This window comes from Myzus persicae, unplaced genomic scaffold (genome assembly GCF_001856785.1).
Source record: "Myzus persicae strain clone G006 unplaced genomic scaffold, MPER_G0061.0, whole genome shotgun sequence".
Lineage (NCBI taxonomy): Eukaryota > Metazoa > Arthropoda > Insecta > Hemiptera > Aphididae > Myzus > Myzus persicae.
Genome location: NW_019100482.1, coordinates 485,518 through 510,872, shown reverse-complemented (window position 1 = coordinate 510,872; position 25,355 = coordinate 485,518). Strand labels below are relative to the sequence as shown.

At 29.4% G+C, this 25,355-nt stretch overlaps 1 protein-coding gene and 1 long non-coding RNA gene across 5 annotated transcripts in view; one reads left to right on the top strand and one right to left on the bottom strand.

The window, feature by feature from the left end:
• LOC111027315 overlaps positions 1-25,355 on the bottom strand; it is a 61,014-nt gene that overhangs the window by 29,505 nt on the left and 6,154 nt on the right. The gene's annotated exons all lie outside the window — the stretch shown is intronic.
• Positions 1-25,355, top strand: part of LOC111027299 (GTP-binding protein Di-Ras1-like) — a 55,431-nt gene that overhangs the window by 25,289 nt on the left and 4,787 nt on the right. For 3 of the 4 annotated variants that reach the window (XM_022305635.1, XM_022305653.1, XM_022305625.1), the window contains one exon: positions 21,507-21,748. In XM_022305635.1, coding sequence (XP_022161327.1) covers positions 21,507-21,748 — 242 coding nt within the window. Of the gene's footprint in view, positions 1-21,435; positions 21,749-25,355 lie in introns of all 4 variants that reach the window. The other variant, XM_022305644.1, reaches the window with a different exon arrangement.

Genomic DNA, 25,355 nt, shown 5'->3' with positions numbered 1-25,355 from the left:
GGGGGGGTACATAACCAATATTCAATATTCACTATCTTAAATCCTTCAGAACACGCACGGAATGTGTCTTGAAAATGTGATTGACTTTACGTATTGAAATATTGAATCATAAAACACAAAAATAAAATAAAATAACCAACAGATATACAGCAGACATAAATCACACAACGTACGAATCGTGAGGTACCATGTATGGTTGTAATATTATTTTTCAAATTTTTCTTAAAGTAAAATGATGAAATAAATAAAAATAAATAGTTACGAAAAATCCACTTTGATTTTCAAACCAGAACAATTTAGGCCTTAGGGTACTGCACGATTGTGCATTTTTCCCTTCCTCGTGTGGTTAGGTGTTAAATATAAAACTCAAAAATTCAAAATTGGTCTCGTTCGTAATATTTTTTTTACGCAGAATTCTACAGAAGAACCAATTATTAGTTCACCATTTTATTATTCTCTAATCTCTTTTACAATTACTCGCCAAGGACTGACAACAAAATATGATCGCTGTTGGTTCGGATAAAAAATTGTATGTTTAAATATTTTATTTTTTTTATAAAATCATCATAATTTATTTTATTTAATTGGTACCTATTAAGCGTAGTACTTAGGTGCCTTCACTTAATAACACTATTAATAAAATGTTCTAATGTCCTCTACAAATTGTTGAAAAAAAAAAAAACAATATTATGTTGTTCATTTCGAATAAAATTATTATGTTTACAAAAAATGTTTTATCAAGGCCGACTGTGATCATTTTGTTATCAATCCTATGTCTGTAATTTCAGGAATGAAAATTGTGAAACAATGATTTGTTCTCGAGCGAAGACAAATATTATGAATACGACCAAATTGAATCGCATTGATATAAAACATAGGTATCGTTTTATCATATATATACACCTAAATTATATAATGCGTATAGTATATGTAATGTTGTATGTACATAACATTATGTCCACTGGTGCGTACTTAATCGTGTTATGACTTATGATCTTATCAGGTAAAAATGGATCGGTGAGCAATTTATTATGTTAATAGTTTGGTGTGCACAGTCGCGCTATGATTTCGAACCAAAAAAAGGATAAAATACGCAATCGTGCTGCATCGAAAATTGACTATGGATTTAAATGGAATGGTAAAATGCAAATGTTAATATGATGTTACTAGAAAATATTTGAATTTATAACTTTTCTTCGTACTATACGTGTTTATCAACATTGTTTTATCGATTTCGTGTCTTCGTTTTATTAGTTTAACAATCGAATATAAAACCGTAATTTTTTATTAGCTTTATTGATAATGATATCTTCATGGCATTCGTGCATTACATAATAAACCATATATAACTGGATTTACTTGATACTTTAGCTTATGACTTCAAAAATGAACTGATAAAGAATTCTATCAGTTATTGTTAAGCGTTATATTTTATTCATTTTGGTAATGAAAAAAATCAAACTTTGTATCTATCCTATCGCGAATAACAGTTTTACAGAATAGACATTTTAAAATTAAAATGAATTCATACAATATGAATATCAATTATGGCTACAATCGACACTGTTATGGTTTCTTAGAAAACAAATACAAATATTTTAAAATTAATATATTCAATTGTCTGAAAAGTCTCTATTATTTAATGCAGCATATAGTTTGTTGCTCTGCATATAGTATGTAATAAAACCAGTAGTAAATTTAATTCATACCTGTACCACAAATACCAATATAATAATCTTACAATAACAATTTTTACATAATGAAATCATCTATTTCAACAAACTTGTTATATTAATCCGTTCCATTAATATTGTATCATAATGGCTCAGAGGCAGACTGTATTTTCTGATTTCGAATTTTACTTTTATTACGATTTGAAAACGCTGACGCATAACGTACATCGGTTATTTCCTGTAGGATAAAATGTTTGGCCCTTATACTTAAATGTCAAACTATGTCTAACAATAGAAATACAAAGGAATATTTTTCTTAGAGTTTCAATACCTGAACAACAATAAATATCGGAGGGTCAGCCTATTATATTTCTAAAGATATTTTATGAATTTAACTTCATTTTATGAATTTAATTTTTTTTTAGTAATATACTCATAATATGGCAGGTTAAATAACTTTTGCCTAAAGCAAATCGCATAATATATTCTAAATTGTATTGCAACAATATATTATGCGTATATGTTATTAACATATAACTCGATACCGTGGAATGTTGTGAGTAAGTATAATGTATATGGTATAAATGAATCTTAAAATGAATCTCAAATATTATTTTATAGCCATTATGTATGAATAAATAAATATTTTTAAATTTGAAGATCAAAGCATTATTTCTACTACAAAACGGTGAATATGTACAACTCGCGACTCAGAGTGAGTACGAAACACGGTGAGTCACGGCGACCCCAAACGAATGGACAGTTAATTATTTCGAATAATTAATAAAATATAAATTAGTTTTTAAATAAACAGATAGTAAAAATTACAGAATTTAAGTCATAAGTAGGAAGGTAACAAATTAAACAAAATATTACAAACTCGAATCGAAATTCAATGTATCCGGACGATATGACATTATTATACCTAATGGTCCCCACTACCCTTACAATACCCACTTATTTCGTTTACCTCCGGTCATATGTTATTATGACCGTCATATGTTATTATTAATTCCCGGCCATCGAGATGTGCACTGGTTCATATTATTTGTGATGATTAATAATATTATAGCGCATTGAGTGTGAACATAATATGGCGTAATATTAACCATTCGTATTGATGGTGTACGCGCATTTAAGTACTCGAAAATATTTTTAGTAGTTTTATTTCACAATTAATACACCACCGTGGACACCACCATAGACACCGCTGTAGACGATATTATACAGTTTTGATTATATTGTGTGCATCTGATTACACAAACTATTGATGTGTTAAACCTATTAAAACTGCACAGGTGTATACGTATATAATAACATCTGACTATCTAAATATTGATTGCATAGCTGTGTGCCTGTATTATAAGTATATTGATGTGTATACACCGAATATAGGTACATACACATAGGTATACTTCTGGGCTATAGTCACTAATTCATACGACACACTGTGTACCTGCGCGTTAATATTTGTTTATTCCGATGTGTTCGATATATTCAAAACGTGAGAGGTTTTGCTCGATGGCGAACAGGTGCCCGCGCATGATGTAATTAATATGGTCGGCCGGGCAGCGGCGGTGTTTGTAAAAAAATCACGAAAGGGCGCCGCCGCGGTCCTCGGAATTCTCGACTGCGAATTTATTTGATGTGCCCGAAATTTAAATGTCCACAACTAATTTGCCGTGTGTCTCGAAAATTAAATTATTTCCGTAGACTTTCGAGTTACGACCGTAGTAGCAACGAATGGCCTTTATTTTTGTATTTCGTATTTTTTACGCAGTGAAATTTTTCAATTTTCGGTCCCCTATCGAAATCAGCCGATCGGCATGCATTAAGTGTATATTATAATATAATTATAATATGAACACCGACACTTTGCTGTGTCATGCGCAATATAATAGTGTACTACCCCCTTTTGCCAAGGAATATATATATATTTAGACGACCGTATAAACCGCATATAACCTGTATAATGGAATACGAACCACCATCACGGTAATTATACGTTATCAGAATACATATAATATAAACTAATATACCCAATATGCTATAATAGACGCTATTGTGTCGTCTTACATTTTTTCTGGATCATCACACGAACGTAGTGGGTTCCACCTCGTTTCACTCTTTTTAATTGTGTAGACGACTACTAGTTCTGACAACATTTTGAATAAAAACAGTTTCAGGGCCTGCTTCTGAAATATGCATACCTATAACCATTTATTGTTTCATCGCCGTTAGCTCCGTGTATCGGTACGACTCCAGGACATCGATAAACCAAATTACAATAATTGAATGACATTTTATTTTGATAATATAAGTTAAATTTTAATTGGTGTCACTGATTTCCAGTAGGTACACCCAGTGGCGTCGAAGTCCATGCTAACGTCGGGCCATGGCTCGACCTCTTTTTTTTTTTTTTAAATCATTATTTACATCATAACTTTATTATGAGCATGAGTATATTAAATCCATGTCACCGTGATTATGAGTAATTTATATATTAGGGCAGGTACTTCTATATTAAATAATTAATTCGTTGAGGCCTCGAAGTTTTGAGATTACCCCACTACATTTTAAAAACTTCTGCGCCACTGGGTACACCGTATCAGAGAAAGACAATTTTCTATAGTTATGAAAATGTAACATATCCTAATATCCTAAATATCCTATATCCTAAAATGTAACCTTCCTATAAGTACCTATCGCGCAAATTAATTGACTCAATCAACGGTAGTGACTAAGAGCAGGAAAACCTAACATTTTTTCAGAATAATTTTTGTGATTGTTTTTTTTACAATGTTACAGGAAATATTATCTTATTCATTTTTATTAAAACTACTTTGATAATATCCCTATTTGAAATTGATAATTTAATTTATTTTATTCATCAACAGACGAGCGCTACGGGTGTAGGACGTTTCCACAGCGCCATTTAGTTGCAATAAATAACCTTTTCCTAGTCCGTTTGCGCATCACTATGGTCAAAAAAATATACTAAAAAATTATTGAAATAAAATGTTATTGTTTTAAATTGACTTGGGTCGTGAACTCGAAAATTGATCATTATTTTCATTCATAAAAAATAATAAAGTTATTCAAACATATTAAATCCAATTATTTTTTAATCTGATATATATATAATATATATACCTATTATGTTATAGGTGTAAATCTTCTGATCGCATGGTGGTCCTATCTGTTTTACTGTTATACCAAACTTGTGATGCGCAAACGACCAACCAAATTTTTTACCTGAGTGATTAATAATGAGCAAACGACTAACTCTGAATGGCACCTGGGGGTAACTGCGATGTATCACTATGATATAACCTCGAAAATGCTAAGCAGTACGTCCGAAAACGTTAGTATTATTTTTGAGAAAATGATTGTTTCCAAGTAATAATCACGTTGTACATAAATTGTTTTCAATAAAATTAAAATGATTTTTTCAGAATAATTCTGTACCATGATTTAGTTGTGTCGATAGTTCATTGTAGAAGACACTGTTGAGTATAGGCTGTAAAGTATGTAATAGGCTGTTTTCACATTTTTTTTTTATGAGACTGAAGTCTGCTTTTAAAAATTTGATTCTAGTTGTGAATAAATAAAAAATACAAGTGAAATGATTTAGTGTTATCATATATTTGAAATACGTTTTATTGGTACGAATCTTCTCTATCTTGGTTGTGTATTTTAATTATTTTTCGTATATTAATGACTCGAGGATATATTATGCAATAGAGGTAGGTACCTATAATTGATTTTCAACAGTTCATTACACGAGACTGATCAAGTCACATTTATATTAATTTAGACCTTTTAAACAATGGCGCCGTTAGAACTTAGAAGGTACCTATGACAGTGGAAGCCATCATCTGTTTTCCCAACTCTCACTTCCAGACAACTAAATTATCCCCTGGTCGTATCATCGGTTGTCGTCACAGTCCTTTCACCTTTAGATATTTCATTATTTTGAGTGTTTGAATATTCATCACCGAATTTATGTTGGCTTTCAATACAGATAAGAAATCTATTATACCCATACGATAAGGTAAAACTAAAAAACAATCGCCTTTTTACTACCGTTAAGTGTATCTGGTCTGCACAATTTTCATTTTCTCACTGGTGTCTCACTTCATACTCCATTACTCCATCAAATTCAAGTTTTCTTTGCATTGTTTAATATAGCGACGACTCCGTTAGGGTCCCTACGCAAAGAACCAGCCATATCAAGATGATTCTAAAAGCATGCTCAAATTTGCATTGTTTAATTTGCATTTATTAAAATCCTAATTTTTGTAATTTATTGGTACATAATATTACATAGGTTACATATACGAATACCTATTATAATTTATAAAATATCAAGTTTTCTTCGCATATCAGACGTAAGTTACACAATATCGTGTCTTCATCCAGTGCGAATGAGTACGATGCTTTGAATCGTAGATGATTCATATTATTATATAAAACAATAGTAGTAGGGGAGACTGCAGTGTACGGTTGCAACACGGGACCAATGCTTAACACGTCGTGTAGTGTCTACCATCACAGTCTATACAAATATTTCCGATAAAGTAGGTCAGCAACTAAACTAAAGTCAACCTATTTATTGTATGGTTAGGCATACACGATATGATATCCCCTGCAGTACGATGATATAAACATGTTTTCCGCCAAAGGAAACAAGGTATATGACTATAGATAAAATATAAATTCATGAGTTAAATATTTTACTTTAACTTTAACTTTACTTTTTTTACCTTAACTTATAGTATTTTGTTATTTGTTTGTTGTTATAAATGTATGCACAGAGAGAAACAAGTTGTCCAACTTAAGTTGATTTTGATTTCGAGTCCTCCATCTAATAAATATTTTTATATTTAATTTTTATAGGAACAATAACAAATGTTCCTAACAGTATATCAAAGGACAATAGTAACACTTTATTTTTCTTACTGAAACTTAACTATTTATTTGACTACACTTTTGAGAGTTTAAAATAACGAACATCACTTCTTGCATACTAAGTAGTTTTATTGTAGAAGTGTCGTTCTGTTAAAGAGCATTGACTTATACTATATGGCAGCTTTCATAGGCAAAAACATTGTACTTACATTTTACTATTATATTATATTTAAATCACATTATTTTATCTATCGAATAGATAATGAATTTAAGTTTTAGAAAACGTAAATCTTTAATTAAATGGAAAATATATAGTACATAATGTAATATACCTAGCTGATTTTAAAATTTAAACAATTACGATTGTATCGTCCGCTAGATCAAAATGCTAAGGCAAATATTGGGTAGACATAATCTTAGAAGGGCGTCAATAAAGAATAAGTAGGGTCAGTAAGGATGATGGTAGCCTCCCACCCTCTCGGACTTTTTTTCTTCACTTTTCTCCAGGGTCGTGTTCTTAGCTCAATGGGCATAATATAGGACGATATTAAGATTTATGACATGACTTGGATCTAAGTCATTATTCAATTTACGAATAGGTGTTTATTTTGTATGAAAATTTGTTGAAATCATTCATAATTATAAAAGGTGAAAACTGATAGCGTTCTTTGTCAGCGCGTTGAGGTATACCTAGTTAAGAAATAAAAGAAGTGAATTTCAAATTATTTTAGTTATTTTCTTTAATTAATAATAATATGAATCTATATGAAAAATCTTGATATTTAAAAAGTGCACTTATATAATATGTATAGTGGAAAATTATTGACCCCCTAAAAATGTCTATAGACTTTATAAAGTTTCACATTTTATTTTGTTTTTTATTTTTTGCTCCAAAGCACCGGTAACTATGGCCATTAGCATATTTTGAATAGGAGGGATGAGGTTGAGTAACATGTGTGTGTATAGTGCAAGGATTTATCCCTAAAAACTCGGGTGGTCACCCATCCGATACCTAGCGACGGGGAATGATGCTTATAGCGACGCACATAAGTGACTGTGGGAGATGGAATTTAGCGTCAATTTTATTACTTGTAATTTGTGTGAAATTAAATATTATGTGACGCAAACTACAACCTTAAAAATCGTTTCAGATTACCAAAATGAGTATATATTTTTCGTATATATTTTTTTTAGGGTTGTTTTTGGCGCAAATTACATAAGAGCCCCGTCTCCAGTGAACCACCGCACCACGTCTGCCCTATTCACATTTTATAATGATGTACCTACCTGACGATTTAAAAAAATTAAACTCAATAAAATTATTAAATATGTTATAATCCACAATTAATGTATCAGCAATATTAATATAGAATAATACACCTTATGCGAGGTTATAAAGGTACTCAACTTTTTTTTATCGAATTGTTTAATGCAACAAAATTGGAATAGATAAATCAGTTTTTAGCTGGAAATAATTGCACTGATACGAAACCGTTATTTTAGCATAATTAATTACAAATTAAGCAATTAGGTATATATTATGATTTTCTGAAGAAAAAAATCATTAACTATTAGGTAGCCGTCAAACCATATGGATTAAAATGGTTTCTAAGTGTATCTTTAATAAAAACATTTTTCATGTGGCAGCCTTAAACGAGTTTCACGTTTCACTCTATCGCTTAAAAATCGCCTATGTTTGTACTTTAATGTGATCACTTTTCCACAATCTTGTGCTGAAATAAGTTAAACAAGTGATGCTATACAACACAAATTATGTAATCATAAATTGATGGTGGGTGCTGGGTTACAGCGACTCTACCAAACTGTATTTTACCTCATATTAAGAAGATAAATTAAAATATAAATTATGTATAGGTATTTAATATGTTCCTTAGTTTTAATTGGAATTTATAATTTTTGTTATTTTTATTATTTAATTATATATTGAATATCTATGTGTTTGATGAAATCGCACAATTTTGTAATAAATATAATTTGTGGATAGCTTATCATCAGTAGGTACCTATATAAATGTCATTAGTAAATGTAATTTTACAAAAATGGACGTGCTTAACGAAAAATAGCAATCCTTGAATACAACAAGGAAACATATCCGGAAGGAAGTTAAATAATATAATATCGTGTTCAAAAATAAATTGAAATTCGTAGTATCATCAAGTTGTAGCTCGGAATAAAAACCATCCAAAAATTCTAGAATTTATGAGTAATTGTTTGTTTATAATATTTTCTCCAAAAACATTAGAATTGGCATGCGCCACGTATTAGCATTACATCAGTCACCAGCCATAAAATAAGCAAAATATTTTGCCGTACAAGTACATACTTGACTAGTAGCACAAGTATAAATATTAAACTACAGCCTTACTATACTTTTGCCTAAAACATTTGAGCAATTTACAATAACCCACACAATACTATATACTGTCCGGATAAAGATGTTATTTATTTTATTTTCATAACAATTCATAGTTATTTCGACCATGTTTGAACTGCTAACTAAATAAACAATAATAAAACGCTTTTAGAATTTATAAGTAAAATATTTTTTATAGATTCAGCTGGATCAAGCCAAAAAACTAATAGTAGTACAGCAATAGTGTATTTATTTATTTTTTTTTTTTTTGAAAAATACTCTTTAGAGAAATAAAATGTGTTTTAAAAGTTTCACATATTATATATCTTATATCGGTAGAAAAATCTATACTAATACATAAAGCTGTAAATGTATTTTTGGTGCAGGGTAAGCTTAAGAGCTACTGTATCTATTTCGATAAAAGTCTTATCAATAGATTTCTTGATAGTGTTCTTAGTTTATTTTTTCAACTCAGATGTCAGGGGTTGCTATAAGATGGCTCGCGTATAAATGCCATTTTAGCATACGAAAATCGAGAAATAAAACAAGTATTGTGGTTGGAAATAATTTTTTTTTCGTCAAAACTTGATCCATCTAAATATATAGTCAGTGGGGATTTATTTGGATAATTTTTTTTCCATGCAAACTTGAAATACATTTGATGGCAGCGATTAATTTGGAAAAACATTTCTTTTCTCGCAGTTAGGTAACTACAATATACACGTCAGTTGTGGGGCAGGCACACCTAAAAATGTATACGAACATTATATACTGACGATTTGACCAAAAACATAATTTATCGTACAGCTTTGGAAAATTGACTCTTTTGCAATTATTTACAGTCGTATTTTAATTAATTTTTTTTATCATTTACGTATCTTGAGCATCACAAACGCAAAGTACGTATATCTTATACACTGTGATTTTTAAACTTACACAATTAAATTTAATATTGCATGAAACACGCACAGATACATTTTACCGTCTGTTAATCCGATAGGAGTCGGGTACTACTCCCAGTATATAATTAATATATGGTCAGAATAATAGGTACCTACACATAGGTAATAGTTATTTTAATAATATAATAATGCAGGAACTCGGATGACTAATCAATTATTATAGCCGCATTAGTCGTGAATTTAAATATGAATAAATTCCATAAAAATAAATAATTTTTTGAACATTGGAAGAACCGTGGGTATGCGTATTACTATAAAACGAATTTAAACGCTTTTGAAAACAAATAAAAATTATGAATAAAATTCATGAGAAATTACTGCTTAAACAATCGGACGTACACCTAGCAATTATTACCTATAATATATTTAATTTCAAAATTAGATGCATCTATTGCAGTAAAGTGAAATTTAGGTACTTGATTTTGACCGAGTTATTAAACCCTCATGATTTATTTGAATGTTTTAAGTTAAAACTCCTAGAAAAATTGACAAAACAATATTTCATACGGAATACTTTATATTTCATAACGATGAAAATGTGATGTTAAAAATTTTAAATAAATAATAAATGTATATAATATGATGAACATTTTACTCGCATAAATCATGAAATGTAAAGGTAGTCTAAACATAAAAGCTTGTTTGTCCCGCGGGAGTACTATAATATAATTATTATAAAACCTGAACTCTGGAACGTTCTACAGAGCAGAAAGCGGTGACACATTTTTATTTTTTAGTAAAAATTATAGTCCTTAGGTATACATACCATACTTTATTTCCTCCGATTTATGTATTTATAATATTCTGTTTATGGTAATACGTGTATTCTGCTCAATTGTTATGGTAAGGTATTACACACTCGGATATTATAATTATCGTCACAAATATACCACATGGATTTATTCAGGGTTTTTCATTTATAAATTAAGAATATAACTTACCGTGTTTTACATTTTTTCCTATAACATTTTAATGCTTGGACACGTCTGATTTGAAAGGTGTGTAGTGGATTTACAAAAAACAAAATAACTACACCTATTAGGTTAAAACATTTTTTGCATACTTCAGTAAAGTCTACCATACATATAACATAAATAGGAGGGTGGATTTCAATGCGTCATTCGCACTGTTATTTGCAGAATCTTGGTCCATTGTACTTTCGACGGGATTTTTATTTTGAATTAGAAATTCAAAACGATTTGTAGATTTAAATTATTTTGTACCATTGTTATATTTTTTTTTTTCGTGAGCTAAGTTGATGACGGAGGGCTTAGAAGTTGACGTTGATGATGAACTTGACAGATTTCTTTTATTCGAGAGCAACGCGTTTGAATTACCATTATTAAACAAATTGCTGGGAGAGTAGGAGACGAAATAGTTTCATTTTTATTTATCGTATTTGATTGTTTAGACATAGAGGTTTATTTTGATGAATATTCTGATCACATTTAATGTTTGTTATTATTGACTGGGGAATGGGCTTAGTATCACTTATCAGTGGGTAATATTATAATATTAATTATTATTATCAAGACCGCCAGGACCGCCGCGGATAAGGAAACGTCACAAACAAAATAATTAAAGTAGATTCAGTTACGCGCTCATTCATGCTGAATTACTTGATGACAGTTATTCTTACTGTTTTAATATTATTTATAAAAATTACTCGTAGAATGCACCTAATGAATACTGACATATACAATTGATTTAATATGATCAAACCGAAAAAAAGAATGCGAATAGTGTAGTAAGAGAGCTCTAATCAAAAAACATATTTTTTTATCAATCCGTCACCGAATTTTTGCTTTTCGAACTGCCGGTCAAACTCGCGGCGTCGGAAAATTATCTTTTTAAGGACAGTAAATTTGTTTTTTCTAACCTAACCGCCGTTGTATCGCGGTTAGCAGAAATCCGTCTACTCAAATGGCGGAAAAGAGGAAATCCCACACTACACATCTGTAGGAAAAGTTCCAAATCAGATTAACATACACGAGAGATGCGCTGATATACGTTTCATCTAACATATTACATATTATATAAAATCAAATACTAGCTGGCAGGGTAGGCGGATTACTTGTGTGCTGCTGATGAGTTAGGTGATTCTATAGATTTATAGGTGCCGATCAGATGTTCATCATTATTATATTATCTAATATCGATGGAGGCGTTTTCGGAGGTGGCAGAGGCGTGACAAAAAAATAGCATTTGTGGCCGAGAAGGCAATTTCAGAAAATAGCTCACTTACCTGCACCCTCGCCACACAATATACTATTAAATCATTGTGTCACAAATAGCTAGTGCCCTTAGATACCTATAAATAATATTGTATATATTTTCTTATTAAAGTTGAAAAATGTACTCTCAAATGTAATTTATTAAACCTACATAACATTGGCCATATAATATATATTATAATATAAAGTTTGAATTTAAATAAATACGTATTTTGATAGATTTTTCAGCCAACTTTATAAACACCAATATAAAATAATGCATCCTCGCTACAAAGTATTCGATACTATTTTTATATTTAACTTCATAATGACATACTTTTTGATATTTGTAATCAAGCGTGTAAAAGAAATACTATAATTAGACAATTAGCCGGTTCTAGATAAAACCAATTTCATTAACCGATTGATAAACCTAATGAAATATTAATTATATTATATATATTTGACAAATTAGATACTTTATATTTTTTGAATCATTAATAATTGTATCGAATCGAACAACTATTCGTATATAATACTCTTTTGCCACGGTTTGTGTAAGCATTTTTCTCCAATAATTGGACGTTGGAAACTTTGTTCTTCACAGTGTACTGCATCTAACACATTGTATTACGTAATATAATATATTAATTAGTGTTTTGTACTTACTGCACAGTGTACAAAAAATTTTATTTTATTTCATGTAACTATTATTTTTTTTTTTTTTGATTGAACAAAAAAACAACGACTACTGGGCCATTAGTTAATAATATACATTAAATTAAGTCTTAAGTTAAATTATGTAAATTGATTTACTTTAATAAGCTGATAATGTTGATCATAGTACCATTGCATTATAACTTAATAGATGATTAAGTATTTTTATTTAAAATAATTTTTTTTTTTACTATTCATTAAAATATAAACAAACCATTTTTTATACTAGCTGCTAGAATATTATGAATGATGTAAGACCACGTATAATATTTGAAAAATACAATTTTATTTTCATAAAATCAATAAGTATTTGTATAATTTTTTTGTTGAAATGCATCGAGGGAGGAAGACTAGATAGTAGATGTTACGATAAAATATAATATATGTGGGTGTAAGAAATTAGAAATTATAGGTGTAACGGTTTTGTATGAAACTATATTGTAATCCCTTCTTATTTCAGTCATAAAACTGTAAGTAGGAGTACCGAAAAACGAAAAGTAGTTGTGTATGAGAATTGTCGAAAGGGTTAATAACACAAACAATATCGCTTAGCAAAATGGGATGAGCAGGATAAAATAGATATCGGAAATATTTACATACGTATAAATGACAGATATAAATAATACACTATCCTTAGACCAATATAAGATTTAGCACTCTGTTTCATTTCTTCGTGGGAAAATAGTGCATTTATCTTGAATATATTTTCTGTGATGAATCGTTGTTTAGATTAGATAATAGAAGACACTAGATATTAGATAATAAAGAAGATTACTATGAAATGTATCTATGTATTCAAATCTTGGAAATTTAAATTGTATTTAATTTAAATTATACGTTTATAATTCATTTTTATTCGTGTTACGTATTATTGAATACGGATAAATTGTTTTATGTGTATAATTTAATTTTCTATGCCACATCAGATCTAAATTTGTACACTTAAGACTTCAAGAATGAACAAATTGAAACTTGAAAAAGAATATAACCTTCAGTGTGAATTTTATTTTTTATGTATAACAAGAGAATCAATTATTGGGAAATCTGAGACATGACAGTGTTTCTAATAAGTATTATTTTTTTATAAAGACTCTTTTTTTTAGTACCCTTTTTTTAGTTTCCCTTTTTATAGCTACAATTTTATTTATCGACCATAAAACAGAAATGTATTTTATTTTATTTAGTTCAAACGAGATATACATCATTACGACATCATTTTGATTCTGAGCGAAGCGATGAATGTGTATATGTTTTACAATAATATTATGTGTTTGTGGAATCTTAATAATCGGGAGAAACTAAAAATAGTTACGGAAAAACGGGGATACTTACGCAACACCATTTTTTATCAAACTCGACATTGTTATTTTTTGTAATTGAGCAACGAATAACCTTAGATAGATCGACAATAAATATTTTTGTTTTCTAGTAAAAGAAAATTGAATTAGTCGAACATTTCAAATATCTATAAACAAATACGTCTATAATTTAAAAAATTAATAAAGATATTTTGAAAATTAAACTATGTCTAGAAAGTTCTAATATAATTGTTTGATGAATGTTTCAAACAGTTTTAATTTAAGGTTCCTTAAAAGTTGTTTTCATAGGTACCACATTTAAAAATATTAAAAATACAGACACAATTTTTTTTATAAACGTTTAAGTTCAAATTTTGTTGCGAAATTTATGAATGTAAAATCCCCGACGGGTGGCCATGAAATGGTCCTGTCCTACTATCTTGTTCAATATTTTTAATTATAGGTAGATATTCATAAAATATCCCCCCCCCCCCCAATGTTTTGCCATTTAAAACGTGTTTCCTGCAGCTGAAGCTTGGTATATTACCAATGTCGGTAACTTAGTTTTAATTAATCTGCTAAATACAAAGAATCCTCATCAGGTATCTACTACGGTGGCCGAACTAAATTATCAAATTGACAGCGATTAACACAGTTAACGTAAAATGCAATCAACCATGCTTTCACAAAAATCTGATTCCGTCTGCTATAATTATTTTAAAAGGGCAAGTACAGACCAGAGTGTGCAAAATCGTTCATTAAACATTCAAACCAATATATTCAGTATTCACTCAGTAACTCAGATGCCATTGATGGCTGGATCACTTTCACAAAATCTGAACACATAAATTCACTTAACTTCACCCCAATTTCAACAAATAATTACAAAAATAATACATTTTTTTTCACAAAATTATTTTTTCCTATTCTTGGGCCCAGTTGAGGAGACTTTTGAAACTCGAAATGGACCAAGAACCAATATCCAACAAACTTCCCTCCACCGAAATCAAACCTCCACCACCTATCTTCATTTGCGCTATAAATAACTACAAATCTTTTTGTCACAATATTAAGGAACTAACGAAAATTGTAATGCAATAGTTTCATAAATGGCATCACACTATCTACTATCTCTAGAATTATAATATTCAGCTGCTATTAAATTTTTCCAATCTAAAAATAACTGATTTCCATACATACCCACAACCAACTCAAACAAGATACTCAGGACAACTTCAACTATAGAAATAATAGTAAAAGGTCATATTAATGTTACTCGTGTTTTCCAAATTAATAATAAAAAACTACTTTAAAATTTATTTTTATTTACTATACACAATGACATTTTCAAGATATTTAGATTATTTTTAAGCTATTAATACCACGATGAACGTATTCCCACTGAATCTTCTTTCATCAATACATCAGAATTGAACAATAAGTTAAAATTAGCTACCTTTGTTCTAATTATTATTGTATAATAAATGCGATTTGTTTTTGTAAAAATTAATTTTACCAGTTCTATTACTAACAGCAACATCAAATGTATATTTTGACATTTTAGTTTATATTTAATATACAGGTAATTAATTATCCTTAAAAATACAGTATGCTGACTGGCCGTCTATTCCCAGAATGTCATCAACTTTTGGAGCAATAAGACTGCTTTAATCTTCAACTTTCAGGGTGGTTTTTGCTAGCAAATTGCTAGAAAATTGCATCCAATTGGTACTTTAGGGTCAAAAAAAAAAAATTAATAATTGAAAACATCTATGGACATTTGAACTTTGCGTAATTGCTGATAAGTTTTCTTATGGTAGAACGGTTTAGAACAAGATACAATATTGAGAACATTTGAAAAATTATTTTTTAGTTAAATACTTATAAAATGTTTGGCATTTCATTATTAGCATTCACTACTCTATTACTGGCAGCACGTATATCAACATTGTATTCCACTAAATTAACCCTCTACTTATAATACCTGTTACTTATTAGGATAATATGCCTATAACTTTCATAGATGTAGGTTAGTTAGAGTGTATGACGACGTAAATGATGGCAAATAAATAGGTCCTTTCGATAAACGTAAAGACACTCACAGACCGCCATACTGAGCAATGTGAATACAGTATCTGATGCAGTCCAGTAGTTCGTTGAATTTACACTACTATAGTTATGGTACGGTATTTACATAATCATAAAGTCCTGTTATTTATCTACATTAAATAGCTAAATCCTAAGTCAACTCAAGCTTCAATTTCAATACTATTATTTGAAAATGTAATACAATGTTCTGTGTACGTTTTGCTCACTAAAGTAAATCTATAGAGTACATGTGGGTGTAAAAAAAGTCGAGTTTAATCCCGTAAATATTATTCATGGACGTTGGGAATCCCCGATTTTTAAAAATTGAATTCAGAGTAGCCAAGGAGGGCGGGGGTGTTAGGTGAAGACTTAGCCCCCTCCTCAAAATAAATAACTCAATTATTAATTAATAATTTTAGATTTAGGTTCCCCTGGTGGGTTATTTTAGGTTAATAAATAAATTATTATTATTCAGCGACGGATCCAGAGAGGGGGTCTATGGGCCCAGAACCCCCCCCCCCACCCCTCCAGATCTTTGCTCTGGATCCGTGCCTGTAATAATAATAATAATTATTATTATTTTAATAGTTTTGTTGTGTCTCGACAATTCATACATTTGATAAATGATAATATTCGAATAAAAACAATGCATTTAGGTTCACTCAGTAAATTGTAATTTGAAGTAAAATATTGGACAAACTAGTCACCAACACGTGACATTTCGAAATGTCTTCCACTCATAGTTCTGTTGTTTCATAACATATGTAGTGTTCATTCGTTAAATCGTACCCATCGTTAATAATTCATCATTATAAATGTATCTTATTTTTCCTGAGGGCCATTGAATCATTACATAAAGTTCGAAATATAATTATAAAAGTATCGAAAATAGGTTATCGAGAAAGCAAAATTATAAGTTCAATGTAGCAGAAAAATATTATAGATTTTTCAAAATGTTTAAATCTGAGTCTCATATTGTTTTTATATTAACATAATTTAATTTATATTTATTTCACTATGAGTGTTACATTGTATTATTATTACACATTAATGCATTACATACATACATACATACATACATACATACATACATACATACATACATACATACATACATACATACATACATACATACATACATACATACATACATACATACATACATACATACATACATACATACATACATACATACATACATACATACATGCATGCATACATATATCGAGCCATCAAGGGTTAACTGAAATTTAACTTTTGTATAATTTTCAAAGTAAAAAAAACCATAAATTATTTTATATCAATAAATTCATTTTTAGGTTTGAGTGTTTACTATATTTTACGTATCTCTTTATAATCTAAATTAAACAGTTAATACCTAAATCAAAAGCAATCACTAATAAATGCAATGCGTAGATTTTATTAAATTAATTGTTAAAGTTTATCAGCTGTGCAATATATTTTATATATTATGAGAAAAAAAATATATTTTTGAAACCCATAAATAATAAATATGTCTACTTTATAAAAATATAATGTATGTGCGCATAAAGGGTGTCCAATGTGACATTGGAAAGAATTTGAGATAATTTGACCTGTGTCATAAATATTTGATTATGCTAATTGTGTTAAAAAGGTCAATGCCTTTGACGCAGTATAACCAAAATATAATACATGAATTGGACATTTTAACATTAATCAATAGAAGTATATATTATAGATATTATTTATTTGCATTGCTTAAAACCGGTAGCCAATTTGTAACGAAAACCGGTAAAAAACCGATAATTTGAGAACCGAAAACCGATAACCGCTTTTAGTTTTGGAATGCTGAAAACGTTTATTGGTCATCGGTAATCAAGGTAAATATCTAAAGATTAACATCAAAGCGGTTACCTCGTATTTTCAAACACGGTTTTGTATAACCAAAACCTATTCCCTAAAACAAAATTAACGGTTTTTTCGTGGTATTTAATGCTTAAATAATATATACAACACAAAATTGAAAATATATTTAAAAATAATAATCAATAAATATTTTGTCATGATTATATAATATAGTTGGATATATTTTTCCAGCAAGGTATTTTTAAATTATTTGCCCCAATTAACTGTCGTCGAGTATCTCTATCTGTTGTGAATATCGTATAAATCTTTAGGTATATCTATATAATATTATAAATACCGTCACAAACGTCGTTGTAGTGGTCGCCCGCTGATTTCTATTACGAAATAGTTGGTGGGGGGGGGGGGCTTATAAATTCTACTAAGTATTTAGTATTAACGATATTTTAATGAAGAATGTTGCCGGAGATTTACGTCGTTATCATATCTTGTCACACTGTCACAATTTATACTTTGGTCATTGGTCATAATTGTATGGTTAATGTTTAAATTGTTTAAACTGATTTATTTTAATAATAAATCTATTAAGTCTATTATACATAGAAATTTAAAATGAAGAACCCTGTTCTTCAAATGTTTTTTACTTATGGTATAAGTAACAGAAGTAAGTGTGGGAGTAACGTAGTGGGATGTACCAAGTACCTATATATCTGGCAAGCATTCATCAAACTTGGAGAAACACATTTTTGCCCTTCGCAAATTTGATTTTTTAAGAGAGGCATTATTTTAAGCCTTAAAGAAGTTTGAAAAAATAAATATTTAAATCGAGTGAAAATCGAACAAACTAAAGCATAATAATATTGAGTTTTTGATTTTGTAATAATAATAATTAGGTTGACAAGCCGCGAATCACCCAAATAACTGTTTTATAAAATATGATTAAAAAATAAAAAATATGATTTTTTAAAACCGGTTTTAACCGGTTACCGATTACCAAAAAACCTTATCAACGGTTTTAAAACGATTAACGGTTATCATAATATTTGAGAAATCTTTAAAGAAACGGTTACCGGTTACCATAAATCAAAATTAAACGATAACCGGTTTTCCAAAATTTTTTGGCTCCTACCGGAGCCGATTACCGAATTTATTGAGAACGGTTTTAAGTCCTATTTATTTGTATAACAGACCAATCTCGATATCTATAAAATATATATCTGCATCTTTAGCCATTCCGAAATCGAGTTTAGATCAGTTCATTAATGTATAAGTCGATAAAATTACATTGTGCAATTTACGTAATATCATTATTAGGTTTTAATTATAAAGTTATGTTATTTAAATAAAAAGTGATTATTTCATAATTTAGCTTAAGGCCAATGTCAGTTTTTAATATTAATTAATCCATTAATTGTTAATAATGAATAATTATTATCCATTAATAAGGCCAATGTCAAAATTAAATTAATTTAACTTTCTGGATTCGCAAAATACAAAATATGTTTCATTATAGGTGAAGAATGGAAAAGGAATTTAGTCATCAAATTTCAAAACTTAAAAGTAAAATTCTTAGTTGTTGTTTTTTTTATAATCACTCAATTTTAAAGTTGAATTTCCGAACAATAAATGTTTTTTTTTAAATTGGCCCTCCTTGGCCTTTGGACCACTAACTACATATAATATATATAAGTATATGCGCCTACTGTTAGAATATTAACTGAATAATAATATTATAAATAATATAGTAAAATGTATCATATAGAATAAAAAAACTGAAAACCTTAGTACTTAGGCCCCAAATTCTTATTAGCTTAAAAGCTTTGAGTAATATGATTATATTACGGCCCAATAACAAAATCATAAAGGAATATTATAATATAGAATTAAATATGAAGTTTCTTAGAAAATATATACCTTTGGCTGATATTATAATTTATATTGCACTCAACATTTTTATTCTCTGACTTCTGAAATGAATCAATTATATACGTCTCACTGTTTCAGATAATCATATAGCAAACTTATAAAGGAGGGGCAGAGGGAGTCTCTAAATAATTGTCGTGTGAGTCCCTAAATAATTTTCGTGTAAAAGTTTATTGTTTATTCATTATAATTTAGACGATTTTATTACATGCGGCAGCTGTCAATACCCGTAGTCAATATGGAGTAAGGACATAAAAATAATCGAGAAACTTTTCCTACGAATCTAGAAAACTTTATAAACAATTTCAAATTAAATCCAAAATACTGTAGACTATACCCTCAAAGATAATATTCCAAGTAAGGCAGTTATTTAAAAGCAAAAATTGTGCGAACCATGTTATTCATTTAACTAAACTGAACAAATAAATCGATAGACCCTATAGTGCCAAAAACACGTATGCGAATTGTGTGCGAAACAGGGTGCGTCGGGGAAAACTTTGAGACGGCGTCTCCCCAATAATTATAACATGGGAAAAACTTTTAAATTTTTTTAAAAATACTTTCTATTATTAGTGTAATCTGTGTGCTCATCTACTTTTATCAACTATATTAATTACTATACCATATAATGTAAGGACGTGTATATAATTAATATTCTCTCGATCGTCGTGTGTGCATATATGCGTATGAATTAATGCACATAGTACGTCCGGAGCCATTTTCGGAATTGGCGACAACGAAGGACGACGCGGTCGTGAAACCAATATAATTATTATATTCTGCGATAAAACAAATGAGACAGTCGAACGACAGCTGTCTCTGTTCTAATACTATAGAAAGTAAATGAAAGTTTGGAGGGGCGGAAGCAGGGAATCGCAGCAATGATATCGATCATTGGTTTTTGTAGGGAGTCCGTGAGACTAGTCTCCCCGTTAAATGCTATTCACACCTGGTGTGTAGGACGACGTATGACGACGAAATCAAAGCCCATATGTATAATGCAGCGTTTCTCAAAGTGTGGGTCGTCAGTCAATTTTTGGTGGGTCGGGAACATTTTTTTGAATTATATAGATTCCAAGAAATTTATGTTAGGTACCACATCATTATAAAAAGTACATTTTAATTATATCAATTATATTTGTATTCGTATTAATTATTATAAACCTATAAAAAAAACTAAATACCTAATAATAATGTATGCATATTTATATAATACAAATTTTGTTTTCCACAAATCGTTGAAAAATGTGCAAACAATGTGGGTCGCGAAAGATTTTTCGGGGGAAATTTAGGTGCCGGCATTACAAAGATCGAGAACTACACAACTGGTATAGTGTAATAACCGTATGCGGTCGATATATTATAATATGCTTTGAGTCATGAAAAGTACCTAAATGAAACAAATCTCTACAAATAATACGTTAATTGCAGGTGTATACCGCCGGGCGTCTATTATTATTGTCTCTCGACTATAGCGTGGGCGTGCGTATGGGTTTTTCCAGGGAGAGGAAAACAATGCCGGGCCAACAACAGGAACGCATCAGGCTGTCTTCGATGGGCGGGGAGTCGACCTGCAGCAACAGTAGCAGCGGGGGCAGCGGCAGCGGCAGTACGACAATGAAAATTCGGAGACGAGTGGTGATGATGGGCGCAGCCAGGGTGGGCAAGACGTCCATCATCAAGCAGTTCCTGTACGACCAGTTCCCCGATCGATACAAGGAGACCATCGAGGAATTGCACAGAGGTGAGCGACCATATATTATTTCATCAACGTCCGCGACGCGTTTAGCTTAAAAACCTCCGTTTATTCCGAATAATTATATTATATTATTATTCTGACTGCAGTCTGATAAGTATAATATCAGATGACGTTTTTTTTTTTTTTTTTTCACTATAAATCGTCTCAATTATTATGCAAAACGTAAGCTGCAGTAAAGGTACACCGCTTAAAATAGTTTTTCTAAATTAATGTCGCCCTCTCAAATTTATATTTATAAAAAATAATAGGTACTACATATAGCAGCGGATTGCGTCACAATCTTAGCTAAATGAGATACGAGACGAATTCTGATATCCTTTATCCGTTCACTGTCCTATCCACTTTTCAAGCTTGTTAGTTTTTAAAATTTATTATTTTTTTTTTTATAAGCTCCTTCGTTATTTGTATGCATTTTTTATCTTTAACGAAAAATTATTATTTATAAATAAGCAACGAATATCAAATGATCCATTTAACGTATAAATACTATCTGCGCTCATTTGTATTAGCAATAAAAAGAGTTATAGATAATATAACATTAACGAAGTTATTGATAGGGACAAATGAAATGTATAAGGTTACCGCGTGTAACATATCTACCTACGATATGACCGGGATACTTGGCTGCATTTAATTTCCCTCGTCGTAAAAATTAAATTATACAATAAACTTTCCAACTCGTGTAGAAGAATCGTGTTGCAAGACACTAAAAGTTCTCGATTTTGTTAGACGTATAAATTAGCTGACTTATTTAGTTTTTTTACTGTGCCAAATGAGGTTTGTTTTGGAAAATCCTAATATACATCTGCATATACACATACAAATACTATTAATATAGTTTTATTTCGTAAAGCTATATAAATTATAAAGAATAAATATTATTCGAAAAATTGATCTCTTATACAGTTATATACCTCATGATTATTCACGTGTTCTTCTGTTCTACCAAGTTATTATCGGGGAAAATATATTCTCCCTTTCTCTGTATGTACAATTGGAAATCAATATTTTGGAGTACCTCCTTTTTCATCACGTAAGACGTATCCTTTCTTGGAGGTCCTAAATTGTGTTGTAATAACGCTATAGTACTATATTTCCAAAAAACTAAAACAAATGTCAATAGAATTTTTTTTTAAAGTTACGATATAATTGTACACACCAGGAAATTTATAGTCAATATTGTAAAGTACATTTTTAATAGAAAACTATGTTGATTGAATGTACCAATCATAAATACGTACTATCGTACTGATTAGACATTTATAGTCAATTTTTAAATTGATAATATGTCAAAAGCGTAACATAGACAAATGTATTCACTCAAAATCATTTTATTTTTGTTTTTGAGTAATCTTAGATTAAAATCAATCATTATAAAAATTATAAAAAAAATATTTTTGAGGGCATGACTTAATATTGGTTTGTCTATATAATATTGTCACAAAATAATTTATTATCCATTTAAATTTAAAAAAATGTATTTTCATTTTTAAAATAGAGTATCACTTTTGTAATAATGTGTAATTTTAGTTAACAATTACTCAAAAATCTTTTAAAAAAACGGCTTTACTTGAGCGCTTTTTATCTATGTTGCACATGGGTCTGACCGAAAAAACATATACTAATATCTTCTTAAAACTGAACGAAAAAAATTTGTTTTTGTTGAACACTCACTTCGCTCATTTTTTACCAAATATTTATTTCAACATAACTGTTTACCAAATTTTCAAGGAAAAATAAGATGGAGTTCATTTTTTAGTTTCTTTTTGTAATTTAAGAGTTTAAAATAAAAATCAAACAATCATTAATGCTTGATAACATTAATACTAAACACCTATTGTTCGTTCATATAATAAAGCAAATAACAATGATGTGTTCGAAATTAAACCGACTAGATTAGTTTTGAAGTTAGACCATATATTATTAAGACTATTAAATTATCAGTACCAACTTATCTTAAAATGTTTTACTTCTCGACGCCAACCTCTATTATGGCATGTATCAAAGCGACTCGAAGATATACCTATCTATAATATAGAGCAATGTGCGGTAATTCTGGGTGACTATAGAAATACGCATAGAATTTAATACTAATAACACAACTTACACCTAATCTAAGCACAAATGCTCTTATTATATCACTTTATCACCCGGGCGCATAATTTAATTTTTGATAACCAATAACCATCCGGCCAAACATTTTCCACGTATGACACTGTCTACGTTATTAAGTATTTTAGTAACACTTAATTTTGTGCTGCTCGTCGGTTTACCAACAACTATGTAAATTTACTGGGTTCGATTTACTAAACTCGCATATAATATGAAAGCTATGGATTCAAACCATACCAAACTGACTTAGCCTTTAATAATTAATAATGCACATTTTAATAATTTAAAATGATTAATGAAACTGGTGTGTTACATTCTTATATTTAATGTCCTTAAAGCTATTGTTCGTACACAATGTAACATTATATTACAGGAAACTGGCGCTACACTGTTCACATACTATCGTATGTTATTTAATAATTAATAGATCGTAAATTCATAACTCATAACTCAACAATTCTTCCCAGAGCCTGATCCCACAATAGTTAAGAGTTATAACTTGTAGAATATGAGTATAGATAGTTAGGAACTTGTACGTCCACTTTGTCTTTTCTATTCCTTTTAAAACCAACACCAAACGAATTTTTTCTCACTTTTAGTTCTCAATATAGGTAGTAAATTACACGCAACTGCTTTATCAATATGTATAATTTTAGTCGTAGGTATAAGAAATTAATAACAAACAACCATTTAGGTTCATTAATCAAAGAGTTACTAACTAAAAGGTTCTAAATCAATATAATTTACAAATTGTAATTGTATAATGATTTAAATAAAATCTTTCAATTCTTAACTATTGTATTAAGATAAATATGTGTAATTAACATTATACAATTAATGAATTAGTGATAAACCAAAATTACAATCTATTTAATATTCATTGTGTTAATCTTTGAACCATACAAAAAACAAAAGATAAAACAATATTATAATATATTATATTATTATATACTATCAATATTATATTTTGTTCAACAAAATAAATAACTGTTTAAACTTTATAGAACCTACCATCAAATTATTTGGGTTTTAACATGAAAAGCACTTAATATTTTGTTTTAAGTTTTAAACTAAAAATATTTCCTAGAAAAAATATATTTAATTCAGAACATAAAAGTTTACACAAGGTGGAAAAAATATACCATCACATAAGGTTATAACTGAAAAACATTTTGGTTCTCAAGTGAAATTTTTTACAGTATCGTTTTTTTTTTACAGTAAGTTTTGCTAATTTGCTTAAAACAAAAAAAAAACAAATTGCAAGACTTAATACAGAATAACTTCGTTCATTTTTAGATTTGACAGTTATTATTTATTAAATATTATTCATAGCTAAAAAATATAATATTTCACTTGAAACTTAATATTGATCTGCAGAACAATTTGATATCTCGAGTTAGCACCTTTTGGTTCTGATCCCACAACATAGCATGTGTCCGTAATATTCATCCATGACATGCGAGGTTATAATTTTATATAC